Here is a 26,104-nt window from a genome sequence, read left to right as displayed (position 1 = left end):
CTTTATTTTAATTTATGCATTTGCAATGGTATCGGTAAAATTAATGCAAAAAAATGCAAATTAAGATCCAGATATCAACACGCCAAATTTAGATTCTTGTGTTTTCCCTCCCTTCCCCCGAAAAAAATACATGACTTAGGAGAACTTACACAGCAATTATTTTACACAGCTGTCAAGATATTCTACAAAAGATCCTTTGTAAATGGGGAGAGTGAAGTATTGAGAAGTAACAATTTTTTTTTTCCAGATTATGAACTATTTAAAGAACAAGATTGGACTAGAAATCAGTGCGCATTTACATTGAATAGTTTTTGGTTTGTAACTAGGTCATCAAATTAGATGCATCATCACCCAAGGGTCTCATTATAGTCAATGGCGAAAGACCAGCTGAATAACCCCATGGAGCTGCCCATTAGGTATAAGTATCTACGGAGCCTATGCTTCTTTCTTAATGTCCTAATTAAAAATTCAAGGTTAGGTAGAATGAGTCTCAGTAATCCTGCTCTGTGGGTACCTTTCAGCTCTGATTTGGGTCCCAACCGCGTCCTCCAGCTCAGAAGTAAAGCCAGTTATACACCTCCCTCTGCCTCCCGCCCAGCAGATCTCTGTGGAAAGAAAAATAGATGGAGACCACAGTAGTTCTTCTGGGCTATTCTGCCAGGAATAGCATAGCTATGGACATTTCCAGGCATGCATGCTCTAAAATCTCCAGGCTAAGGACATTAGTCTGCGTGAGGCTGTAACGGCTGTGAGCGGAGCCACCAGGCCAAGAGGAAAGCGAGCACTCACGCTGGTGTTTGCATTTGGGAGCCTGAAGGAAGGAAGGACTGAAATCACAACATGGTCACAGTGCAAGTTTGGAAATTGTTCGTCTAAAAGCCAAGGCTTAAGTCTCATTGACTTGTTTCTTCATAGGTGTTTTTAATTAGTTTCTTAGCAGAAAAAAATATAGCCACATTTTTGTTCATCCAAATGAATAAAGAATCTAAAATTTACTTTTTTCATCTTTGGCTTGTATTCACGAGTGGGACCCCATAGTCAAAATGTTTTCATTGTCTTTTTACCATATTGTCTGACTTCCTTCAGCATCCCTCAGTTAAACATAAGTTGCTGGTCCCGTGTAGACTTGAACATTATCAAAACAGAGCTAGTCCCTAGTTTGCTACTATGATTCCTGTGCTGTTTGACAGCATAACTCTGAATCTATTTACTTGGATGGACTATTTAAAATTCAGTGCTTAGATTCCTGCCTATGACTGCTACATCCTAAATTATTGGATAAAAAATAATAATAATAAAATGCTACTGTCGCTGCTTTCTGTAGTTCTCTAAATCAGTTTTATTGCAAGTGCACAAACAGATAGTGTTCCACTACAAGCTAAATGAAGACTTTGCTCAAGCTAATCACGCTTTCCTTATTTATTTTTTTTTTAGTAAAAAACTTGGGGAAATACTGTTCAGGGACAATCTTTACAACGAATGTATTTCTTTAAATATTTGGTCCTCCAACTTGAAAAAAATCAAATTTTCATATAGCATTTGTAAAAGATAGCAAAGTACTTTTAAACAAGTGAAAGTGAACTGATCATATATAGTAAGAAGAACTACTAGCAGAACGATGTTAGTAGGAGCCACATCTATTTTGGGACCCTTTCTCCTGATAGTAGATGTATTCCACTAAAAAGCATGTCAGCTCCTGTGAGACACCTTCTCTATCAGTGAGTTATTATCCTACTATTTTTCCTGCAAAGACAGTTAAAAAGCTGGAAGAACTTGGAGTCTTAGTTTTTAAAATAAAAAGCTTTACACTTTCTTTCGCAGACAAGGATGAAAGAAGTACTATTTAAGCTAAAATGATGATGCTGGCACAAGAAGGCACAATGCACATGGGCATAAATCGGTGACGGATACATTTGTGATGAACATTAGAAAGTGTTTAAGCAGAAGAGAAATGACATCCCGGAAGAGGTCTGCGGAGAAGGACACTCAAAAAAATCACTTCTAGTACAGGAACGGGCTTCCCAGTATTAATAGCACACCATGCTATGAGACCAAACTACAGATTTTAGCAATTGCTACAACAGAAAAAAATAAGTAATGAAAATGGTTTGCCTGACACCTCAACGTTTAGATTTTTTACGTTTCTAATACTGGAGGTCCTACACATTTTGATATTACAAGCACGTTTGACTGCTTCTGGCAGCTTGAAGAATAGCAAGTCCCCAGCGGTGACACGTTACCTGGCAATACACAGAACTGTAAACTACATTCCCTGACCTGTCATACTGCCAAAGTAAATCATCATTAAGCTGAACAATTCACTCATAATTCCAACAGCGAAAACATTTTAACAAAATAGCAGTGACCTTAGCCCACCGTGAGACTTTGACGTGCGCCATTGAGATGTTAGAGAAATTATGAATTATGCCTGCAGAAAGTTTTATCTTAGTAAGAAACATCATAATCTTGAGGCGCTACTATACTGTAAAAAGGACTTTTATTCTACACTTCTGCATTCACCGATCTTCGCAGGGAACGTGAAAGAAAGAACTAGTATGAAGCTACTACTTAATACCTCAGTATTATGTGAAAATAATAGCACGTGCGGGTGCCAGTGAATTTTTAATTTAGAAGCAGGTCTTTCGTGCTGTGGGTAGAGGTTTGGTAGTTCACCACAGTAAAAGAAAACATCCTGTCTTAACATAAAACTTCAGTTTCTATTAAGACAATAAAATAACGACAAATAAATTAAATAAATTAAAACAATGACATAATTTTTATTGTCCTTTTACAGAAGCGGGGCCGGAACAAATGCAGCTGCGGGTGGGTGTCAGGGCCTCCTCGCGGGGGGAGGACACCCGCCCCTGGCTGTGTGTTCCTTCCTTCAGTAAAATCTTCATCTTGCACTTCTAGAGTGTCCCAGAGATGTTCGGTTTATGGGGAGGGACGAAGTCTGTCGGCCCAGGTGGTGAAGTTGGCGCAAAAGGGGACGTTTTGGGTCACAAAGCCCTTTCTAAAGCCTGGTGAGGAGTCACACAGTCCAAACCGAAGCAGGACTACCTCCAGCACTTCTCATTCAATATTACAGACGTGAATTAAAACAACTTGACAGAAAAGAGCTATCGGCGACCGAAAAGCATGATGTAACGAGGCCTAAAGACGGCGTCTCTGCAGTGCTCGGACCTGAACAGCCACAGAAGACCGTCCGCAGGCCCCGGGCCCGGCCGGTGACTTCCCACCACAACCCCGCTTTGGGGCGGCTCCGCAGCCCGGGCCGACGCGCGTCTTTAGGCTCCGAGAGAAGCTGCTGGAGCCGGGCAAGCTGCTGGCGACCGCCCCGCCGCGGAACGCCGGCCGCGCCGCCCGCCCGGCCCGCCCGGAGCCCTTTGTCCGGTGCACCGCGGCGGCGGAAGGAGGGTCGGCTCGCCATGGTGCGTGTGGCGGCGTGGGCATGGCGGGTGAGGGGTAGGGGGGCGGCGGTTGCCCGTGTTTCCGCTCCGGGGGGCGGCGTTGGGGGGGCTCCTCACCCGGCTCCGCTGGCGTCCCTGGAGAGGCCTCAGACCCTGAAACGCGTGGGCGGTAGCGTGGGCCGTTACCGGCGGTAAAGGAGCCTCGCGTTATGAGCTGCTCCCTCCCCTCCGGTCGGCGGCCCCGGGGGAAGCGGGGAGGGGGGCGCCCCGAGTGACCTTGCGTGGTCGTCGGTCCTCCCGGAGCGGCTGGCGGCGTTTGGGCCTTCGTGCCGGCGGCCGCTATCGAGGGCCTCGGGGCTGCCGCGCGGGAGGGAAGAAGGAGCGGGGTCAGCCTGTGGAAGTGGCGCACGGTGCCTCTCGGGGCTTCTTTAGCTGGTCGGGATAATTTGTCTTTATCTTGCCATTTTTTTTCGCGATTCTCAACGCTGGTGCTAACACAGATAACGGGGTGTGCTGAAGTCTCTGTTCATTGATTGCAGTTCGTGCTTTCAGGCGTTTCTTTTGCACACAGTTAAAGATTTCAAAGAACGCTGTTTGATAAAGGCCTTTCAGTTTTGTTTCAAGCACTTTTTCACCAGAAAAGTGGCATAACTTAAACTAGCGTTGCGGTGTGTTTTACGTGCGTGAGTGGTATTCCCCCTCTGTGCGGCACCAGCAGCCAGGGAAGGTGCACCTCGGGCTGCGAGGACTCTCATGGGCTGCCGGGGGGGACACACGAAAGCCCTTTTTGCGGCGTTGTACAAATGACATACGGCCTTTGTCAGAAATCCAGCTGCAACAATTGGGTAGAAGCTTGAATGGGGACATTTACTGCGAAGGTACAGAGAGGTAATTTTAGTTCCCTAGCTGCAGGGTTCTACAAAATAGGTGTTTTGAGAGTAGTCACTATGTGAGATTTCTTACAGCCTTTTCTGTGCTACAGTAGTTTTGTTACAGCATGTACCATGTTCAGGTAATTTTGTTTGTTACTGAGGAGGGTAAGATCTAACTGGCGGGACTGATAAATTAGCTGCTGCTATAAGCTCAGGGCTTTCTGAGATATTGATGCATGACCTTTCTAGTTTTAACCACGGTGTGTACTCCTGTCTTCCCGTTAACATTTTGCCTAACTTTAGTAGTGTATTTCCTTTCAGCCAAAGTTACGAAAAACCCAAGGAGGGAAGCAAGAGAAAAAAGTTATCCATCCTTACAGCAGAAAAGCTGCGCAGCTTGCGAGGGAAGCACACAAACAGGAAAAGAAAGAAAAGTAAGTTGACTGTGCAAAATCTGTGTACAGACCAAAGGATAATATCACATTTTTTTGGGAGGGAGGAGGGTGGTGGTAGAAGGGTACTATTATGCTGATATAACTTTAAGATAAAAGAAAGACTTGTATAACTTAATATTGCTGGGCCATGTGAACGGACAGGTTTTCATTCATGAAATTAGCTTATACAAAGTGTATAGTTCAGCTACTTGATTTTTGGTATTGTCTGTACAAGTTAGGTTTTTTCATATCATGGCATTTTGCTTTTATAATCTGAAAGGCATGATTTTGGTGATTTCACGTGAAACTTAGTCACCTAGTTTGACTTTACTCCAAGATTTAATAAGAATCCTGCTTTGGGTCTAGCTTTTTGTGCTGAAGTGCTGGGTTCATAGAAAAGAAGACCCCGAAACCTTCCCACAGGGACTTCCGAATAAAACTGAATCGTTAACTCCTCTTTGGTGATTTCTTGCTGTTCCATGGCAAGTTTGTTTTTCTGGTTTTAAGTTTTACTTCCCTTCTCTACAGAAGGAAAAGATAGCTGGAGAAGACTGGTCTTTGGTTTCCATTCTCTCTCAGGTTGCTATTTGATATGCTACGATTGTTTGTTTAGAAAGTTATTAAAGTGAACTTAAAGCATTCTCTGTCAAAGTACGCTAGTATTTGGATGGACCATGACAGCAGGGCGCAAATATTCATATATCTTAAGGTGTTAAATTATGAACTCCTGATGCAGTTGAAATATTCCGCAGAGACTGAGCAACTATTTGGTTGGGGATGGATGTACAACCTTGTCCAGAGGAAAGTTGTAAGACTGGCCTAACTAGAAAGGGGCCCTTCACAAGCATAGCTGTGTCATGTAGCCTCAAGCAGAGCTGCTTCAAGTTTACACGTAGCATGTGTTGAGGATTGGGCAGTTTCCTAATGTGCAAGAAGTTTTTCCTGCTGCTTCACGTTTTGTCTGTGCTCTCCGCAACTACTGATTGTAAGTAAGTTTTTATAGTAGATTACTTTCCTAGTGCTAAACTGACTACTTTTCCCGTTAACTCTTTCTTCTTGTCTCGTAACTGCCACTCAGAGAGCTTAATCACAAAAGATAACTGAATCATATTTGATTCTTAGTGCTTACATCTGTGACTTTGCCATAAAGAAAAATATGCACAAGGAAACTTACTGAGTGAAGGAGTTGGTGTACTGATTATTCATTAGGACATGGCACACTCAATCAAATCTTTTAGTGGTTGTCTCTGTGGGTAGAATTATACTGTTACAGACACTTGCGCTGACGTTTCTTGTTAGAGTGCGATTTTTGGTTCCTCTTGCAACAGCAAGAAGTTAAGGCAAAGAACTCCCACTGAAATAGCTTTCTCCCATTTAACTTGCCCTTTAATTACTTTTTTCATGGAGAAGGTTTTTAGGTATGTGTTAGAGATTGCGCAAGACAATCCATTTTGTCGCAGATAAGAGAGTACCAAATGCATCACTCGTTTCTCTGCTTAATGCGTTAATATTGCAGTAATTAGGTCATCCTTTCCATGAAAAGGAATGAAAAGATGCTGGTTTTGTAGTGACTAGGCCTTGTTACTGAGGCAGATAGATCTGGCAAGTCATAGTATGCAAGTAGGGTTGTTGCTAATTCTAACACAGGCGCTTTTTCAGCTGATCAGCTGAAAGGTTTACTGCTCTAAGGGTATTCAGATAGTGTCAGGGTGTTTTGAACTGCTGAAGCAACCTTTGCAGCAGTGGACTCTTATTCTGTTGCTAACATTGCCGAGTAAAGTCTACAGAGCAAAATATGGAATCAAAATTGTTTTAGGAGCTAAAGGCCACTTAGTAGTTTTGAGCACCCAGGATTCAGTGCACTGGAAATATGGCTGACATTCCAAACGATTCTCTAGGCTTCTCTCTCGTAGTAAGCAATTGTATCACACCATGTCCTTTCTAGGATGACCTGGATGATCTTAAGCCTTTAGTTAAAAAGAAAAAAATTTCTGGGTCCCCCAGTGGCAGACAACAAATGAATTTTTTCTTCCTTTCTTTCTGTCACCAGGGTTCAATTCTAGGGCCAGTTCTGATCAATGTATTTATCAACGATCTGGATGCAGGAGTTGAATGTACCATTAGTGAGTTTGATGATGCCAAACTGGGAGGTGCTGTTGACTCTCTTGAGAGACAAGAGGCCTTGCAGAAGGATCTGGATAGATTGGGGCATTGGGCAATGATTAATGGGATGAATGTTAACAAGTCAAAATGCTGGATTCTGCACCTAGGATGGAGTAATGCTGGGCACAAGTATAAATTGGCAGAGGAGTGGCTGGAGAGCAGCCCTGCAGAAAGGGACCTGAGGGTGCCGGTCGGCAGCAGGCTCAATACAAGTCAGCAGTGTGCCCTGGCAGCCAAGAGGGCAACTGGCATCTGGGGTGCATCAAACACAGCATATCCAGCTGGTCAAAAGAGGTGATTATCCCACTTTATTCAGTGTTGGTGCGGCCTCACCTTGAGTACTGTGTGCAGTTCTGGGCCCTGCAACTTAAGAAGGATGTTCAGGTCCTTGAATGCGTCCAGAGGAGGGCAACAAAGCTGGTGACAGGGCTGGAAGGCATGTCTTATGAGGAGGGGCTAAGGACTTTGGGCTTGTCTAGTTTGGAGAAAAGGAGTCTGAGGGGCGACCTCATTGCTCTCTACAGCTTCCTGAGGAGGGGAAATGCAGAGGGAGGTGCTGAGCTCTTCTCCCTGGTATCCAGTGACAGGATGTGTGCGCCAGGAGACATTTAGACTGGACATTAGGAAGTATTTCTTTACTTAGAGCGTGGTCAAACACTAGAACAGGCTTCCTAGAGACGTGGTCGATGCCCCAAGCCAGTCAGTGTTTAAGAGGCATTTGGACAATGCCCTTAATACCATGCTTTAGCTTTTGGCCAGCCCTGAATTGGTCAGGCAGTTGGGCTAGATGATCATTGTAGGTCCCTTCCAACTAAAATGCTCTATTCTATTCTAAATGTATTAATTTAAAGACTTGCTCATCTGAGAGTTGGTTCTAGTGCCTAGTCTTTACTATGTAGATTTCTGTCTGTGCCTGCCAGAGTAGATTACAACTCATAGTTCAGCACATGACAATACCAGTCTTTTATCTGCACTAGCCCCCATCGTTGTAGTTTGACAGAAGATGCTCCAGTTAATACATTGTGGAATGCAGCTTTTGTTTCAACCACGTTATTTTTTTAATATTTTTTTTTAAACTTCACATCAATAATTGCAATATTAAAAAAAACCCCGGTGTCCTGGTTTGAGGTAATTTGGCCAAAACCATGACAACTGGTGGTTAACTGCTCTTTGATTGATCAGCAGTTAACTTCTCAGTGCTGGAGAACCAGGTTACGCAAGGATGAATCGATGGTATACGTTTAGGGAGTTTACTTCCTGTGCCCTGCACACAATGACAGGTTAATTCTCTATGAAAGCTTTTTTTTTTTGAGGATTTAAGTTTAATTTGAATGCTTTTTTTAACACAAGTTACTTCAGTTTTCTTTTATAAAGCTATTTGCTTTTTAAAAAGGAATTTTAAAAAAGAAATGAACTTACTTATAAACGTTGGGTTTTTTTTACCTGTTTAAGAGACAGTGGTCTTTATAGCAGTATAATTAGGCTTCCTGTTCATTTCCTCTGACACGTAGCAAAAGGAGCTAGTCATGGCAGTAGAATCCTTCCAAGTGAAACAAGACGACCACCATTTGGTACGTGTCATGGGTTACCCGAGGGGAAAAAAGCACTGTTTTATGAAAAAACATTAAATATTGGCACCCAAGCAAACTAATATTGAGTTGCTTGAAGCTTACCTTTTGAAAGAACAGATCCTGAATTCTTGTGGGGATCAGTGAAGATGCCTTCACGGAGCAGAAGTGCTTAATAGAGAGAAACTCAGTTTAGAGGATGTAGTTAATTATCCTTTCCCTTAGACTCTTGTTTCTTGATTTCTGCGTTTTCTTTGTCAAGATGTCTTACTATGTCAGGTGTGAGGCCTATAGGCTGATGGTAAAAGATGTAACCCTTCATTTTGCATAGGGAAGCTGTTCCACCACAAGTAATGTGTCAGGCTGGACCATACAAAGTATATTGTGATATCAAAATGATCTATCTGTAAATAAGATCTCTACATCTTGCAGTTCTAGGTCCTATACAATTAACTAGCGTTGTTCACAGATCTGCACTTTTTAGATCTGTTTTGTTGTGGTGTTCTAAAAATAATTTGCATTAGAATATAGACAATTGGAAGATTATTTTCTGTACTGTCTTGGCTTGAAGATCAGTTTATCTCAAAAGACATGAATAATGTTGATTTCTTTCCTTCACTGGTGTCTTTAAAAGTCTTGTTAAGGGTTCCAGTTTCTTTTGGATCTCTATTACCTTGATGATCAGAGGGCCTACAGGAAAGATCAGGGACTGTTTGTCAGGGAGTGTAGCGATAGGATGAGGGGTAATGGTTTTAAACTGGAAGAGGGCAGATTTAGATTAGATATTAGGAAGAAATTCTTTCCTGTGAGGGTGGTGAGGCACTGGAACAGGTTGCCCAGAGAAGTTGTGGATGCCCCATCCCTGTAAGTGCTCAAGACCAGGCTGGATGGGGCTTTGAGCAGCCTGGTCTAGTGGGAGGTGTCCCTGCCCATGGCAGGGGGGTTGGAACTAGGTGATCTTTAAAGTACTTTCCAACCCAAACCATTCTGTGATTGTAAGTCATTTTAGAGGGCCCAAAACTGGAGGCGGTATTCCCAGTGTCTTACCAGCCCTGAGTAAAGAGAATAATTTCTCTGTACAGGCTAATGCGCTTCTGCAGCATGGAAAAACTGATTCTTCGGTCTTCCTTCAAAAATAAGGGTTGGTCAATGAATCTGTGAAGTTCATATGATTCATCTCTATTACTTTAATTTAGCTGTGTATTTACTTGTCAGAAGATGCTTCAATTGTGGTTGGCTAAATTTGTGCATAATACTTTTTTATCAGGCGTACATTTTATCTGTTGATTACTGTTCAGTAAAGGTATTACCTTGGGTGTAGAAAGCCCTTGAATGGCATGTTTTACCTCAAACCGGGACATACTGTAATGTGAGAACGTCTTTTGTAGAAGCACTGGTAAATGTTTGCCTTGGTTTGGAGTGGTGTTTTTTCTTCTTTTTTATTTTTTTTTTTTTTCCTTTGGTACTTGGCTGGAGACAGGATTCAGGACTAGGGACAGTTGAGGCTTCTTTTTATTTTTTTATATGATGGAGGAAGAGAAGTAAATGCTGTGAACATTCCTGTTTATGTTAAACAGGAAAGGAAATTGCATTCAGCTATGAAATGCATATTCGAGTATCTTTTGTCCAAATAAGATACAGACATTACCCACAAGGAATTTTAATACGTAATGCACACTGGGAAAAAGGAAGGCGAAATTCTGCTCTAAGTTGCAGAACTCTTTTACAGCCTCCATTGTCCAGATACTCTTCAACGCAAGCATTCTCAATGTGATATGACAGTAATAATAAGCTTATCGTCCAGATACTGGCTGCACTATAAAAGTCCAATCTTGACCATAATAAGAGGAGACAGACCAGTTGGTTTTAGAAAATTGACTGCAATCTTAAATTGTCTTGTTCACTTGAATTGCACCTTTTTCTTGCCTGCATCCCTTTTCTCGGTTCTCCTCAAGGTCTACTGGGCAGCAAAAATTGGAGTATATTACTACCAATTTATTCTCTCTTAATCTACATGTGAATTCTTATTCCTGTAGGCAACTTCTTTGCTCTGTTAAATAATTACAAAGATATTTGTATGAGACAGCAATATCTGGTTCACTGGCGCCAGTAGAACACGGCTTTTTTTATACTTTAGGAAACCAGACCATAACGGGGTATTCCTGGAACTTCTCTTAGCAGTGATGTACCAACACCAATCATGTTTTATTTGCAGCTGCTGAAATCTCTCTCTGGTTTTGGTAGCTAAAGCTGATCTAGCACTGGAATTTTTTTTTCCCTGTCTTTTTCCCCCTTGAGTATGCCTTCCTATTATTATTATTACCCTTCTATGATTATTAATATACCCTTTCTATTGTGCATATACTGTAAATTTTTTAGGAGTCTGTACGTTTTCATTACAAATATACTAGTCTAACACTCTCGTGCTCTGAGATATGAGAGCTGAGTTTTTACAGTATTTCTTGATCTGGCATGAAGCGACCCCTTAGGAGTAAGCAGTAGCCTTAAAATACCTCCTAGTGGAGCTCTTTGTGTATTTGTTTTTCCATAGCTTTTCTGCTGTCTAACCTCTTGATCTCCCTTGTGCTACTATGCTTCTACTTGCGCTGTTTGCAGCAGTGATGCTTTGAGGTGTACTCTTGCAGCTTCTTTATATGGAACTGAAAAAAACGTTAGCTTTTAAAATTATTTGTTTTGCTTACAGAAATAAAAATAAATGAACTGCAAAAAAATCAGAATTTTTAATTCTCATAGAGGGATTTTCATATGGAAGTATCTTAAAATGCTTAACCAAGCCACTGATAAGCTAACAAAAACAGACACTTGTAGGGAGAAATATGGAAGGTATTTAGCAACCTGAGACAAGAAACAAGGAAATATGTCCTGTCCACCATGCATTACTTTTTTTAATTAAAGAGTCTTGGTTCTCAGAGCCATAGATAGCATTTGTATGTGTGAATATTACGGGGAAAAATACTGAATTGGTAAACTGATTTGGCAAATAATTATTCATTTTTAGTGTTTAAAGTAGAACAGTTGGATACAATATCTGAGATAAAGAGGTGCTGATGGAGCATGAGGGCTTTAACCTTTTAAGTACTTAGTAAACAACAAGAAAACCACTAATCATCCTTATCAATAATCGGTGCCTAAGCAGATGATTTTTAGGAGGCAGGTGGAGGAGAAAATCATTAAGAAGCAACAGCGTGCCACAAGATTGTGTCCCTGTCCTCACCCTCTCTTTTCCTTGAGCAAAAGATGTTACTTATTGTGTGGAAGGAGATGAGAGGAACTTTCTTTGACTTACCTTATTTCATTATTCTCCCTGCTAATACTGTTGTCTTCTGGCAGCCATTGAGGTGAGACTTTTATGAAAAGTACAATAAAGCGGCATCTGATGCTATCATTCAGTATTTCTCATAGAGAAAGAAGTTGCGTACACCTAGAGACTGATGGTTCTTCTTCCAGAAAAAGATCCTTGTTATATACTTCATTGCTGTCATAAATAAACAATCTAGTGACCCTTGCAGGTGCAAATGGTAATTTGTAGTTTTAAAGCATAGATACTGGACATGATTTATGATTCTAATCAGGCAGCATTTCTAGGTGGCATCGTAGTTTTCTCCATGGCAACGCTTTGCAGTGGTGCTTGGCTGGCTGTGTTGCCATGCAGGGTTCAGAGCAGGGACTGCTGGTGTGAAGTTCCCCTGTGGAATGTGTCCTTTTCTTTGTCACTGTTACCATTTAGAATTCCCTGCTGTAAGCCCTCTGTTGACTACCTACCACAGTTTTTCTTGAAGGCATCTTCTACAGCTAAATTTTAAAGCTGACTTCTAATCTAACTCCTTTTCCTTCCATTTTTACATAGTCTCATCCAGGTCTGTCCTTTAACCCACAGGAACGAGAGTAATTTTTGTTTTAACGCTAAAATCTTTTAATTAATCAACTAGCTTGGGATTTTTTTGTCATGGATGATAAAACTCTAACCCCATGCTTGAGTCCTATAGACTAGTGTATTAAAAATGCTTATCCCAGATGCTGGGATAGCTATAGAAGTAAAGAGGCGTTAATGGAATTCTTAGCAGTTCGTACATGCTGTGCATTTGCTTTTATGTGGTTTTTAGATAGTCTTCAGAGGGTGAAATACTTCTTGAGAAAGCTAATCTTTGTTTTACTAATGTAGGTTTGTGGCCAAGTGGCACAAATGTGTTTGTCTCTGGAAAGTAGGGCTTTCTCTTTTGATCCAAATTTTTATGACAGGTGACAGACTTCTGTGCTCTGAGTTACCTCAGTTAACTCTAAAGCGCTCATTAAATTCTGTAGAGTACAAGGAATCTAACGAAGGAGCACATTAGCTTTGAACTGAATTGAATTTTGCCATTATTGGTTCTTTGTCGATTATATCCGTTACGATTTTCTTTATCAATTTTCTTATTTAGTAATATTTTTTAAAGAAAAAGTCAGTTTTATTAGAGGTCCTTGGATATATACATTGAACGTGCACGGCTAAGATATTTTTTCCAGTGGCAAATTTCATGTTTATCCCAACCACGTGTTATTTTCCTTTCTTGGAAATAAAGTGACATTCAGCAAGATCCATTGCTGCAGACTGAATCTGAGAGCTTCAGGACAAAGGCACATGAGGCTCTGTATTACCTGTTAGAAAACTTGTGTTCTCTGAGAACTGCTCAATAGGACAGGAATTAATCCCAACCCAAACTGTGTCCACACATCCCATAGACTACAGAAGACTTCAAGTATCCTGCCAGAGATTGAGGTGGAGTTAAAAATACTTTGAGGTGGATTTTTTTCATCTTTTTTTAGAGAGTTGTTAGTTTTGGTTTCTCAACACATTAGCTTTTACTGTTCATTAAGCGCAAACTTATATTACTACAAGTTTATTAGATACCAGAATGGTACTTTTCACATTGTATGCTTGATTTGCAAGGATGCAGCGTGTTGAAATCTTTTGTTCTTGATCTCCAAACTCATTAAACATACCAACAGAATATTAGAAATACTTAATGAAATTATTACAGTGCAGGTCTTCTGTGAAATTCCTTTTGCTATGCTCTAAGAAAAGTATTGTGTCCTAATTTCTTCCAAGAATCTGTTTAACTTAATAGGTAAACTGGTCAAGTTTCAGACAGTAGTTTCACCAAAAAGTAGAATTTTTAGATGAAGCAGAGTTAAGTTTTACATTGTTCTGAATTTGGCAAATATTTCTATTTGAAATTTTACCTTGACTTGCATTGTGACTACAAAAAAATGATTTGGTGCTCATTGCTGGCTAACATATCTGCTTTTTCTCTGCTAGGTTGAAGACTGACAAAGCTTTGCGTTTGAGTATCATTGGTGAGCAGAAACTTCTATTACTGAATACAGTATTCAGCTTTTTAGCATAGATTTTAAGTTTTATGAACTTTATAGATACTCCAATAAAAGTTTATTTCTCTATAATCTGACTTTGTAATTTTAAAATAGACGTTGTTGAAATGCTAAAATACCTGACGTGTTCACTCAAGTAGTATGTATAGAATTGAAGCTGGGGCTGAGTATAGCCTAATCTTTAGTCAGTGTACAGGACAACAGGGCAATATAGACCATATGGCTGTTTTGTACATCTGTACATGTATTTATTGTACTTGTCTCCGACCTTTTTTTAATTGCTTGTAAAAGAGGATGATATATGTGGGTTAACAGACACATTCTGCTAGCAAGTAAATTCAAAACGTTGAGACGCAACCTGGAATGTTTTTCTCTTTCGTATGATTGACACTGCACCTTTTCAATTTAATCAGTTTAAAAATTGTGATGATCGGAACTCTTGCTCAGGCATTGTGTTATTTTTTTCCCCTTGGGGACTTCGTAAGTTTCCATCTTAAGCAACTGATACAGTGATATTTTAAACACTAATTTCCAGTAAAGCAAAGTGTAATGTTTTTTGTCCACAAGGAAGATATAAAATACATCTGAAATGATGTTTCTATTACAACAAATTTCATACATGATACAATGTCAGGGAGTCTATGATGCCATTCAAAATCTCAAAAAATGGGGGGGGTTATTTCAAAAACTTTGAAGAACTTTAATCTGTGTTGGTGCTACAGTGATGATGTAATCATTAATGTTAAGTTTATTCTTGTAGGAGAAAAATTGCAATGGTTTCAAAGTCACCTTGACCCCAATAAAATTGAGTACACAAAGAAGGAAGCTGGCGAACTAATTGAAAAGTAAGACTGGTGTTAAAAGTAGGATTAAAAAGCTTGATTTGTCTTTTTTAAAAATGTTCTTAAGTAAGATCTGCAAAGTGATGATGACTCAGAGGACTTTTTGTATATTACTATTAATAATATCAAGTACTTGATTTTGTTGCAACTGAGGTTAATTGGATATTGAAAAATGTATATATTTACACTAGAATTACTGAAGCAAGTCATGTGGTGGTGTTTGGGTTTTTTTTATTATTTAAGTATATCTTTGCTTTGATTTGGATAGTAGTAATTGCATGAATTTTCTCGTTGGGTTATTCAGTGACACTTAAATGCATAGATTTCATTCTAGGTACTCCATTATTCTTTAATTTTCTTTGTCGAGAAGATTAAACAGTACTCAGGTGGGTCAATTTTTAGGGCAGGAAACACCAAAATTGAATCTGATAAGGAGAAACTCAGTTGTTTCTGTGCTGCTGGATGTATGTACCTGTGGCTTGTTACCATTTTTCACCTGCTAGCTAAATAAGATAATATGTATGTATTGTATGTATGTATGTACATATAAGATAATATGTATAGTACACAGGTGTACTATAGCACTTTCCTTTCAGAAGCTTTAACGTATTTCCTACGCTGTCCATGTAGCCTGTAAACTGCTAGTGATACTGCAAAGGCAATAAAAGCTTACTTTTTGGATTTGGGTTGGATGTTTGTGAGATGGTGTAGAACTTAACTTTAAAAGTAAAGAACTTTAAAAGAAGAACTTTAAAAATTATTATTGAGGTGGTGTAATTCAGCAATTAAAAGTTAGCAATACTTAGATTTAACGCTTGTCTTCCAGAGCAGGTGAATTATAATAATATGGGAGTTTTGTTTTATGCAAACATAGTTTAAAAGCAAGTAAAAAACCTAATCCTTCTGGAAGCCGCAGATGATTCAAATGAAGTTCTAAATGGAGCTTCTAACTTTGAAGATTAAAGTAATAGCTCAGATCTAAGAAACATCTCTGAATAATTTAGAAAATAAATACAATTAGTAAAATAACTTCTTAGATTCTCAAAGTAATTGTGCTTTGCAAAAGTTTTGCTTGACTGCATCTAGCATAAATGCATTTCATTTCTTTCAGTTACATGTGTCGATTCAATGCTGAATTGGAGCAGATTGAATTACAAAACAGTATTAAAGGTAGACAAGGAAGACAGCATGGTTCACGGGAAACTGTCATCAAGCAGACCATAGAACGTGAAAGACAGCTCTATGAAGGCTATGGAATAGGTATGTAAAAGCATTAGAAACAATCTGTGGTCACACCTCTTCCTGCTCGCAAGGCTAGAATCTAAATGAAATTTCTAGGCATTATCTTTATTTTTCTCTGTAAAGGATTTCACCAAGAGCTAGGTATTTATGCCTTGCAGAGGAGTTTGGGAGGAGGGCCAGGTTGAAGAAAAGGAGAAAAATAACGGTGGAGATCTGAATCGTATTTCTGCTTTACTGCTTTGCATTCATGCACCCTTGCTATTACTGCCTCTTTAATGCAGGTGTACGTAACACATTTTTGAAACTAAAGTGAGATTTAAATGCATCTGTCTCATATAAATACAAATTTTGTTCAGCAGCTTGCTTGGACCTTCATTATATACAAAATATTTTTTATCTTAAAAGGGTGTTTCGGTGGGTGTGAATGTTTTAACATGCATTAGAATGAAGACTTTATTTCCTCCTGTGGGGAATAACCAGCATTGCTTTATCTACAAATGAATTACTTTTTTTAAGTGGGCTTTGTTATCTGGACTTGTGCCAATCAAGTCTTTATACACAGCTTTCTCCACCATTCTTTTGATAGCATACAAAATTCCTGTTAGGCATAAGCCTGTGGCCTGACTTGCCCCTTTCCACCAAGGTGGACTGGTGGCATGAGGAACTTCCATATCATGCGAGAGTGGGCTTCGGGGTTCATGAACTCGAAGAGAACCAAAGCCTCTGAACTCGGTGGCCTAAAACATCTTCAGAGAGAGACCTTTCATTCCACTAACACTGAGATGTATTTCATGTGGGAGAATGATTGCAGCAGAAATTGTAGTACTGATATATTTCCGAAATCTGAATATTTCTGGAGTTTTCCTATTAAAATTTAGGTATTCCAGGAAGAAATCCTGGACTGTTGTGACACATCTACTGTTAAGGCTCTATTCTACAAGCGTAAGTGATACCGACAAGTAGAAAAACACATTTTTCCTCTTGTTCCTCTCAGGCAGAGGAGTTATGCTCCTGTCTTTGACTTACTGGAGATGTTGGTGGAAGGAGCGTAAGTGCTCTGTGTGTGTGAAGGGCCTAACACTTAACCTGTTAATAATCAAAAACCCGCAAAAACGGAAGATTTAAAATTTAAAATCTTGTATATAAGAGCCTAGTTGAAAGCACTTGTGAGTTTTTAAATATTTGCCTTGGCCATTATCACAAGTTTGAGTAAAATCATAATGCCAGATATTCTCGTTGACTTTTTTATTATCATTTATCTTCCTTTGGTGTAAGCCATCTATGCCAGCAGATTAGATAATGAAATCTTCTGAGGAGCACTCGCGTGAAAACCACAACATAAGTATTAGAGCTGAAGATTTCCTCTTAAGGTGTATAGTCTTCTTTAAGAAGCAGCACTTAAACTCTTTTTGAAAGTATTTTCTGTTTTGGAGGAAGTACACAGATGCAGGCTACATGTGAGAAAGAGAAATAAAAGACTGAAAATTTGATAGCTGGAACTAGGCTGAATGGAAGCAGCAGTAATCTGGCGAAATAAGGGAGAAATACAAAGGGATAATGAAAGTGCAAAAAGCAAAGTGTTGTTTTGAGGAGAGTCAAGTACAAAATAGTAGTGAAACTTATTTATTTTGCTCTAATAAATAAGCATGTTGGAGTTGAATAATGAACTTGGCTTTAATGCTAAAGTATTATTCAGGCACAGTCAGTCCTTCTAACAGTGAAAGTATGTCATGGAAGACCTGAAAAATCTACAGTATCCTGTGGTTAGGGTACAAAGCACAGCAAGGTTTGGGTTTTGTGTCATATTCCCCTTTCCCCCAATTTATATTGTACAAATAAGGAAAGTGAGTGGCTTTAAAATTTTGTCAGTGTTAGTACTTTCACAAATCTTTGATTTCTTAGAAGGAGGCGGGGGGAAAGTCATAGGAAAATGGATACTATGAATGTCATCAAATAGCTCAGTTGTAGAAAATGTCGTTTTGGGTTAAGCTTTTAAATTATAGTTCTTCCTTTTTCCCTTACTGCTTTGTGGAAAGCTGACAGAAAAAAGCAATAGGACTAGACAGAAAGATGTCAAATGCACAAGCACAACATAAAAATAAAGAAGAATACAGAAATATTGTAAGGAAAATTTGAGGTTATTACAGTATTAGTAAGAAAAGCATTCAGAGAGCATGGTGCAACTTCACATATTAAATACACTCTCAAATCATTCATTATTTGTTATCACAGCTGCTGCAGGTTTTGCTCTCTGTCTAGGACAGTATTCATTCAGAGAAAATAGTTGCTACTAAATACTGTAATTAGAGATTGGGGATAAATGGAAATCAGCTGGAAACTGTGCTTTTATGCTCTAGCTCATTATTATCCCTGGAAGCTGTAGCTAGTGGAGCTTTTATAACTGACTTAGTATTTGTTGTTTTTTTTCTTCCCCCCCCTATTCTTGAACTCAGTTATTTCTTGTACGCATATGCGTTTGCTATGCAGAGACTACATGATATGAATTGTTCATATTTAGGAAAGTCTAAAATTTCATGCTGTATTTATATGTACATCACATACGCAAATGAAAAATTAATTCTTCTTTACTGGCTGTTTACAAAAGCAGTAGATACCCAAGAGCATAGCAAATTTTAGTCTTTTTTAACAAAAAATAGTACCTATACGCGGAACATTCAGTCTATCTGTGAGGTTGTTGAGTTTTGTTAGCAGCTTCTTGTCACTTCCTTACTCCTTAAATATATCTACATTAATTTTACTGCAGTTTTCTTCCTGATGTTGTCATTTGTGTGGGTTTGTTTCTTTAATTTGGTCTTACACGGTTTGTAGCAAAGGTATTGAAAGGGAATCCTAGATGTTTACAGGATATGCCGTTGGAACTCGGAGTTTGCATGCTTTCAGTTGAATGGCATCATAATTATTTCATCTGAACATCATACATTTTTGATAATTTGCTTCTAATTACCTTGCATGTTCTCTTAGAAGCATAATGTTAATCTTGGGGAAAAATTACCTTTAAAGCTAAAAGCACCAGTTTTATTAGTTAATTCTTGAAACTTCAGGTTATAAGTAAATGGATTTAATTCAGAAGAAAGTTGTAGGATTTACATGTATCTGCTGCTGTAACTACTGTACTGTTTGTTAGCTCCTGTTTTCTGTAACTATCATTATTGTGTAACTGAAAGGTTCTTTGTCTAAAGAACATCTACAGTTTCGTAACATCCCTTTCCTTTTTTAACCTGAGGCTGCAGTATCATCCTTTGACCTGACTTGGGTGTTTCTCTGTATGACGGTTCTAATGGCTGTGATGTATATGCAGCCTGTAGTCTGTGCAGAGCACTGACAGAGCAGTGACTTCAGTTCTTGTGAGATTTAGGTAAATCTCTTGTGCGGATCTTTGCTTTGGGAGAGAGAAGTGGTTACTGCTACGAAGAAAATAATGTTTTTATTAACAGCATACTTCTGGAAGGAAATAAAACATCTCAGCAGACTGTCACAGAGCACTTGGTTAAAAAATAATGCTGTGGGATACAGCTGCAGAAGGACGCTCTGACACCGGGATTGGTTCCTCTAACCCCTTTTTCTCTAGTTATGCTTTAGAAGCCTTCCAGTTCAAGCCTGTGCACAGAGGCAGGATGGGTTAGACCTACAGCTGACGGAAGCTTTTTTTCTTCTGATGCCCATAAGAACTTTGAAGTAATCTGGTCCAGTGCTTCTCCATCCAAACAGCTGGAAAGGTGCTGACTTTACAGTATTTTACACAAGTTCCGTGTAATAAATTAAGCTCAGTCACTTTGCTTTTTCCTTGTTAGGAAATGGTGTTAAGCACTAACATCTTCATGACAAAGTTTGAGAGCTAGCACACTGTTTGTTCTTCCTCAGAAGACAGCTGGGAAAATAAAACTATCCGAAAGGGTTAGAAACATGAAAAAAATGCTGCTTTAAATTTTTCACTGCTGTTTCCTTATAGCACATAGATTGCTGAATACTTTGTCTTAGAAATGACAGACAAAATACTGTATTGATTTGTTTTCCACTAACTCCTGTGCCGTATTTCTCCGTCTTCCATTTTTTCCATCTTTAGTTCAGAAAACCACACTCCTGTGACTTAATGTTTTTAAAGCAAACTAAGAAGTTCACAAGTAGCAGCAAAAACCATGACACTGGTGGTATACTCAGGAGATACTTCTGAGTAAAAGAAGTGTTATTAATCTGAAAATACAGTGCTACTGCAGCTTTCCACCATAATTTAAAAAATCAGTTACTGTGCAGTATGTAGTTACTTTATTTCTATACACATGGGACTGGAGTTTCTTAGTTCTGTTCCTAGTCTGGCAACTCTGTGGTTTGTATTGTATAACATATTGCAAACACACATGTAAGCATAATTTAAAAATTTTGTCATTGCCAAGCCAGTAAAGATTGATTGAGTGCCAAATCTTGGTTTGTCACAGAACCTCCCCCCTTCAGAATGCCTGCTTTCTATAGCGTTGGTGAGCCCTGAATGACAGGCTAGATACAACTGTTAGAATATTCTCTTTGGAGAAAGTCCTATGTAAGTTAATAAAAGCCATTAAATGCTTTCAAAGGTGTTTCTTTGTCAAAAAAAAGCAACTGAAAGGGCTTCATTTGAAAGTCTTGTCTAAATGTCCTGGTTTGTCTGGGAATAACACTGAACTGTATGTTGGATCAGTGCTTTGATAGATGGAACAAATACAAATCTCACCATATTTCTGGGGCAGCCGGCACAAATTAGCATGGTGCCACTTCTGCCAAACTCACTGCGTACATCACTAAGCTCTGTGCTTGGAGTGAACCGAATGGGCTTTGCTCCTTGTAAAATACCTGAGAGAAGGGAAGAACTTCTTTCTCTCCTGGGGGCTGGGATGTTTCAGTGTTTGGCGCTGTGCTGCCAAGAGTGCAGACCAAAGGACTGCAAAGGAACCAAGAGGGACCATGGCTTTGTTCCAACGCTTAGTTGGGAAGGATGGCGCTACTGTGGCATTGATGTCTATCAGAACCAAAAAATCGGCCAACAAAAAAGGGATTAGGTATGTGTTTCTTTGCCTTGCCTTGCTCAGCTGTAAGCAGTATCTGTTTACCAGGAAGCAGGCTGCAGAAATCAGTGTAGTTGTTATCAAAACATTTTGTGTATGTTATAGTTCTTCACTTGGTAACTTTATAACCCAGCGTAAAAGGAAGGAATATTTTTCTGAATAGAAAAGACTATCTGGCCACAAAGGTAAGTACAGGTATCGTCATCCTATATTCTGTAGTAGCAAAATCATCTATAATACTGCATTGATAGCATGATCTGATTTATTACTGCAAGACTTGGGAAAATTGATAGATGAACAAAGGCAGAACTGTATGTTTGGGATTCGATCGAGGACAGTATAAGAAGTTGTTGAAATACCACCTTTTTAAGAGCTAAAATATTAAAAGTGTATTTAACGTTAAAAAGGTAGCAAGTGGCGTCTTTGAGAAATCTGCTGACTGTGAAATCTGTACAGTTCATAGACAGTAATGAGGTATTCTATACTGTGCAAAAATTTCAAGGCTCCTAAGGCATAAATCTATGAATTAGTGAAGATGTTAAACACAGGTCACTTGCAGTACTTCAGGACTGACCAAGAAAAGAATGACGCTGCATTAACACAATGTAACGTAGGCATCCTCAGTAAAATTCTGCATGAGTTTATAAATGACACATCTAGTAGGAGTGTTTTGGCTACTCCAGGAGGGCACGTGGGGCGGATGGGGTTGGAAAGGTCTGTCCCATAGGTCTCTGTACAAGATGTTTGCCTTCCTTTTTAATACCAAAGGTAACAAAGATTTGTTATGAGTATGTGTCACTTATTTCGGTTAGTGTGGAAGACTGAAAACTTGCAGTCATTAAAACTATTGATGTTTGTTTCTGTTCAACCCAGAGGAAACTCAGCTCATGAGAGGACACATGTGCCAACAGTCTGTGTAAATATTGTATTGCATTTACTGCAGTATTTAACAGACATTTCAGCAACCACAGAATTCCAGTTTCCCAGTATTGAGTGGTTTATAGAACAGGTATTTAACAATGGAAACTGTAATTGCATTAGAGTGAGACTAATTGTTATCAAATAGCCATTCTTTACTCTGACTGTCACATTGCAGGTGGAAGGCAGTACTATTATATTCCAAAATCCAAGATTGTGTTCTATTTACAAACCTGACATCTTACTGTACTCTTCCCAGTGTTTATATTTTAAAAACATACACACATATATATATGCTTGTACTGTGTGGTAAATTTCACAAAGTGTATTTAACTGTTTGTTGCATTTTCTTACTTGAATTATCAGAGTTGCTTTCCTAACTGTACTGTTGATCTGTTTTGCCTGTCGTGGTGACTTAGTTTCTTTGAAAATTCTTTCCAGAAACATTTCAAAATACTTATGGACCACTTCGTACTCATTCATTTGGAGTGAGGCTTGTATGTTTAGGTCAGCTTTGAAACTAAGGTTTCTTATTTTACCTTTTATAGTAAGTTCTGCAGAGCAGAACTGTCTCTTTATTACGTGAGTAAGTGAATGTCTGTTTAAAAACTACTATAGCCAGACCTTGATTTTGGTTGAGAATGTTAGTTATGCTTTTAAAACAAATAAGAAATTAATTATTTTCCTAGTTTCTTCATTGGACTTTTTTTAAAGGGAAACTTCAGGTGCCTAAAATTTTGCTATTTCTTGGATGTTTCAGTTCAGATAAAATGAAACACCCTCTTTTTATTGTTTGTCAGGATTGGCTTTTCAGTAACTGGTACATTTGAATTCTGGAACAGTTCACGGGTATAAATTCACTTTGTTTTCTTTAGCAGTGAGAGGTCTTCCTGTTTATATATTGGTCTAGAAACTTTCTAATATGAATTCTCATTGTCATTTTTTTTGGCTTTTTAATCTCTGAAATAGTATGTTCAGCCCCGTAGCTCGCATTTCTTTCTTTGAAATGAGACTCACTTGAATAATGTAACACATCTAATAATAGAATTTCATTCCATTCCCATTAGAAATCCCAGACATTATGAACAGAAAGCATCTTAAATTTTTCAGGTAAGTTCTTTATATTATCACTACTGATCTGTTTATGCAAAACAGCATTTCTGAATTTGACATGTTTTATGTCTTTTTTCTTAAAAAAGAATTTATGCAAAACTGTCAAAGAATTTCTCATTTGAAAAAGCAGACTAGGTATGCTGTTGCTGCTTTGGCATTTCTTAGCTGTTAGAAGCTAAACGCTGGTGACAGGTAATCATTAAAACATTGGAAGGGTTAGAAAGCTTCAACAGTTGGAATTCCATTTCTGTAACTTAAGTATCTTTTTCTCAGTATTCTTAGAGAATATTTTCTCTTTACCTAAAATCCTCACCTCAGCTGTTCACTGATTTACACAAAAAGGGTTAGCATTTACTATTAGTGTTTAAGGATCAAGACGTAGATTTATTGATAAATGGAATTACACCGTTTTCTTACCTGAAATGAGATTTCAGACGGTAACTGTAGTCATATAACGTAGTGACCTAAGGTATTTATAGTGCTGTTTTAGTTACTTAATGATAATTCTGACTAAGTTCTTAGTCATGTTTTCTAAGATTCAACTGTAAGTGTAGTACAGTATGTTTGTGTGTATATACTAGTTGAAAATCTTAAGTGAATTGACGACTTGCATCCAGTTAAAAGATCTGGGAGCTGTGCAATTTGCTGACAGCTCTATCAAATGAGATACTTCAAAGAAAAAAAAGACAGGCTTCTGAATGCTTATGTAGCAAGGAATGATATACCACTAACTCCTGGGGGGGGTATGTAGCCAGAAGTTATAGTTACAGGATGTTGGAATAAAGCCAGAAATCTCAAAAGAAGAGACAGGACCCTGTCTGCTGTGTTTATAAATACACAATTGACTTCTTGTACTGCAGCACCTGATGGAAGTGTTGTTTTATTATCTTGGTAGAGCAAAAACAAGTTCATCTTATAATTGGCAAATACTGTTTTTGCCCTTGAGAAAAATTATCCATGAAGTGCATTTACCATAATCAAGAAAGCATTCTATTAATTGAGTACTGTATTTGACTTGTAATATTTAAGTGAACCGTTCCTCCTTTTATGCAGCCTTTTGAAATACTGTACTTATCATGTGAATTTATATTTACTAACATTTTGTGTCCCCTTGAAGTCAGTCATACAAGATGTTAATTAACAGTTACCATAAACCATAATGAAGAACTTTATGTACATGTGATATTAGGTCTGCAAATTGAGCATCCAAACTGCTTTTCCATTGCTTACAAAACTGGGACTTTAGTGTGTCAAATCTAAAAGCAGATGGCCTAAAGTAACTGAGGAAACAAATAGTCTGTGGGAATAAGGTGAATCATATATTTTTTTGTTCAGAATGTCAGATCTGAAAGTACTTAATTCTTCACAGAGGAGTTGCAGCTGCTGTAGCGTACAAGATCAGGTGAAAATGTTGGTGCTTATTCATACTGCAGTAGGACTGGTAGTATCATTGAGAAAAGAAACCTCACTTGGGTTAGCATCTTCTGAGGAAAGGTGAATTAACTCTGCCATTCCTTCTTGCTATTTCTATTGGTAATTGTTTTTCAATTTTTTATTTTTTTTTTTTTCCTTTAAGAGAATGGGATGGTGATCTGAGGAAACTGCCAAACATCAAAATGAAAAAGCTCTCAGCTAAGGACGCTGCTTGTAGTCACCCTGAGGTGGCAGATGTGGAAGCAAAAGAAGAATTGAATAAAGCAGAAGAGGTGGCCTAATGAGAGCACCAGCAGATTCAAGAGCTGAAGCAGCTGAGAGGAATTGTAAGAAACCTATTTTAATTATCACAGACACAAGAATAAATTCTAACTATATTTGCAAAAGCTTTGCTAGTTGCATTTTTTAGGAGCTCGCTGTGTACCTGTGATACAATATATTACTGGGTAAAGCTGTATATTACTGAATTAAAAAAACATCAATATAAATACTTAAAATTTTAATTGTGTCCTTACTTTTCATACTGTACCTTCTCTTTAGGATGCGGGCTCCTGCATTGACAAAGCAATTGTAGCTTATATCTTGAAATCCTGACTAGCTGAGTACCTCTTCCCTGGTCATACAGCAGTCAGGATTCAGACATCTGTTAGAAATACTTTGTGGTGGGAAATCCTTACCCTTTCCTGGTAATGGCAAGAATGTATATCATTTGGTATGGAAATAGCAGATACCCTGGTAAACAGCGGGAATAGCCAATGGTAACTTTTACCCATCTCTTGTGGTGGTGGCTGGGATGTCTGTATGTGTCCGCAGTTCTGTGGAGAGCAGGGATAGGCCTCGTTTCACAAAATCCTGTGCTGTGTGGCACAGAACACTCACCTTGGGTGTAAGAAATGCTCTCCCATTTGGTGGAAAAGTATATGCAGAAGATGAGATACATGGAGCATCAGTTAATCATGAAGAACTCTTCTCTTGTACCTTCTCTTGTCTGAGAATCCAGAGGGCTGGAAAAGCTTCAATAAAATATTGAGTATTTTATGTTTTGTCAAGAGAATTTTGAGAGAATTACACTGTCCTCACCACTCTTGTGTTGAAGAATTCAGATCAGAAGGCAATTAAAGCCCCTACGGTCTGTTTTTAAATATATCTTTTGTCTGTATTTTCTTTTTTGCTGACCCCTCTGCTGAGAAAGCTGCGTATTTTAAAATTAAGTTGCTTAGGACTTTTAAATAGGAGGCTTGCTTTATGAAGCAACTCTTTAGGTGCCTTTAAATGTGTCTTTCAGGGAGGTTCTTAGCAGATTCTCACTTTTAATACTGTAAAATAATAAAGATAAAAGGAAAAAAGGGCAAGGGCAAAGCCAGGGATAATTTCACAGCAGGCATTAAGTAGGACATATCTGTTAGTGCGGATCAGATTGGGCGCAGGAGTTCAGATATTCTGTCTGTACCCATTGTAGGAGTCACAGTTCAGATGCCTTTTTAATTATGTGGAAATAATTATTCCTGGTGATCTTTCTAGTAATTGGTCTGCAATATAGTTCTGTGTGTTACACAGCAAGGCTTTGTCATGGTAAATAGTTATGTGGGTTTCCCAGATTTCTTTTTCAGCTATCCAGGTTTGTATTTTCTTAGCTGTGCAGTATGTGTTTCTGATGAGTGTT

General features: G+C 38.7%; 1 protein-coding gene across 1 annotated transcript; it reads left to right on the top strand.

Moving 5' to 3' along the window:
• The first annotated feature begins 3,425 nt into the window (after positions 1-3,425).
• On the top strand, positions 3,426-24,944 carry TMA16 (translation machinery associated 16 homolog). Its single transcript, XM_054202880.1, has 7 exons — positions 3,426-3,458; positions 4,604-4,716; positions 13,765-13,802; positions 14,596-14,680; positions 15,789-15,937; positions 22,962-23,004; positions 24,584-24,944. Exons 1-7 carry the CDS (start codon positions 3,429-3,431, stop codon positions 24,720-24,722), a joined length of 597 nt encoding a protein of 198 aa, XP_054058855.1. The 5' UTR covers positions 3,426-3,428; the 3' UTR covers positions 24,723-24,944.
• Positions 24,945-26,104: the final 1,160 nt, after the last annotated feature.

The sequence above is a fragment of the Rissa tridactyla genome, chromosome 5 (genome assembly GCF_028500815.1).
Source record: "Rissa tridactyla isolate bRisTri1 chromosome 5, bRisTri1.patW.cur.20221130, whole genome shotgun sequence".
Taxonomy (NCBI): Eukaryota; Metazoa; Chordata; class Aves; order Charadriiformes; family Laridae; genus Rissa; species Rissa tridactyla.
The sequence above is the reverse complement of the archived record's forward strand: the minus strand, read 5'-3'. Positions and strand labels throughout refer to the sequence as shown.

Excerpts from the sequence above, each read along its gene's own strand:
- TMA16 (XM_054202880.1), top strand. The coding sequence starts at position 3,429 with ATGGTGCGTGTGGCGGCGTGGGCATGGCGG. Across the intron at positions 4,717-13,764 it reads AAACAGGAAAAGAAAGAAAA|GTTGAAGACTGACAAAGCTT; the intron begins GTAAGTTGACTG and ends TTTCTCTGCTAG. Across the intron at positions 15,938-22,961 it reads CTATGAAGGCTATGGAATAG|AAATCCCAGACATTATGAAC; the intron begins GTATGTAAAAGC and ends CATTCCCATTAG.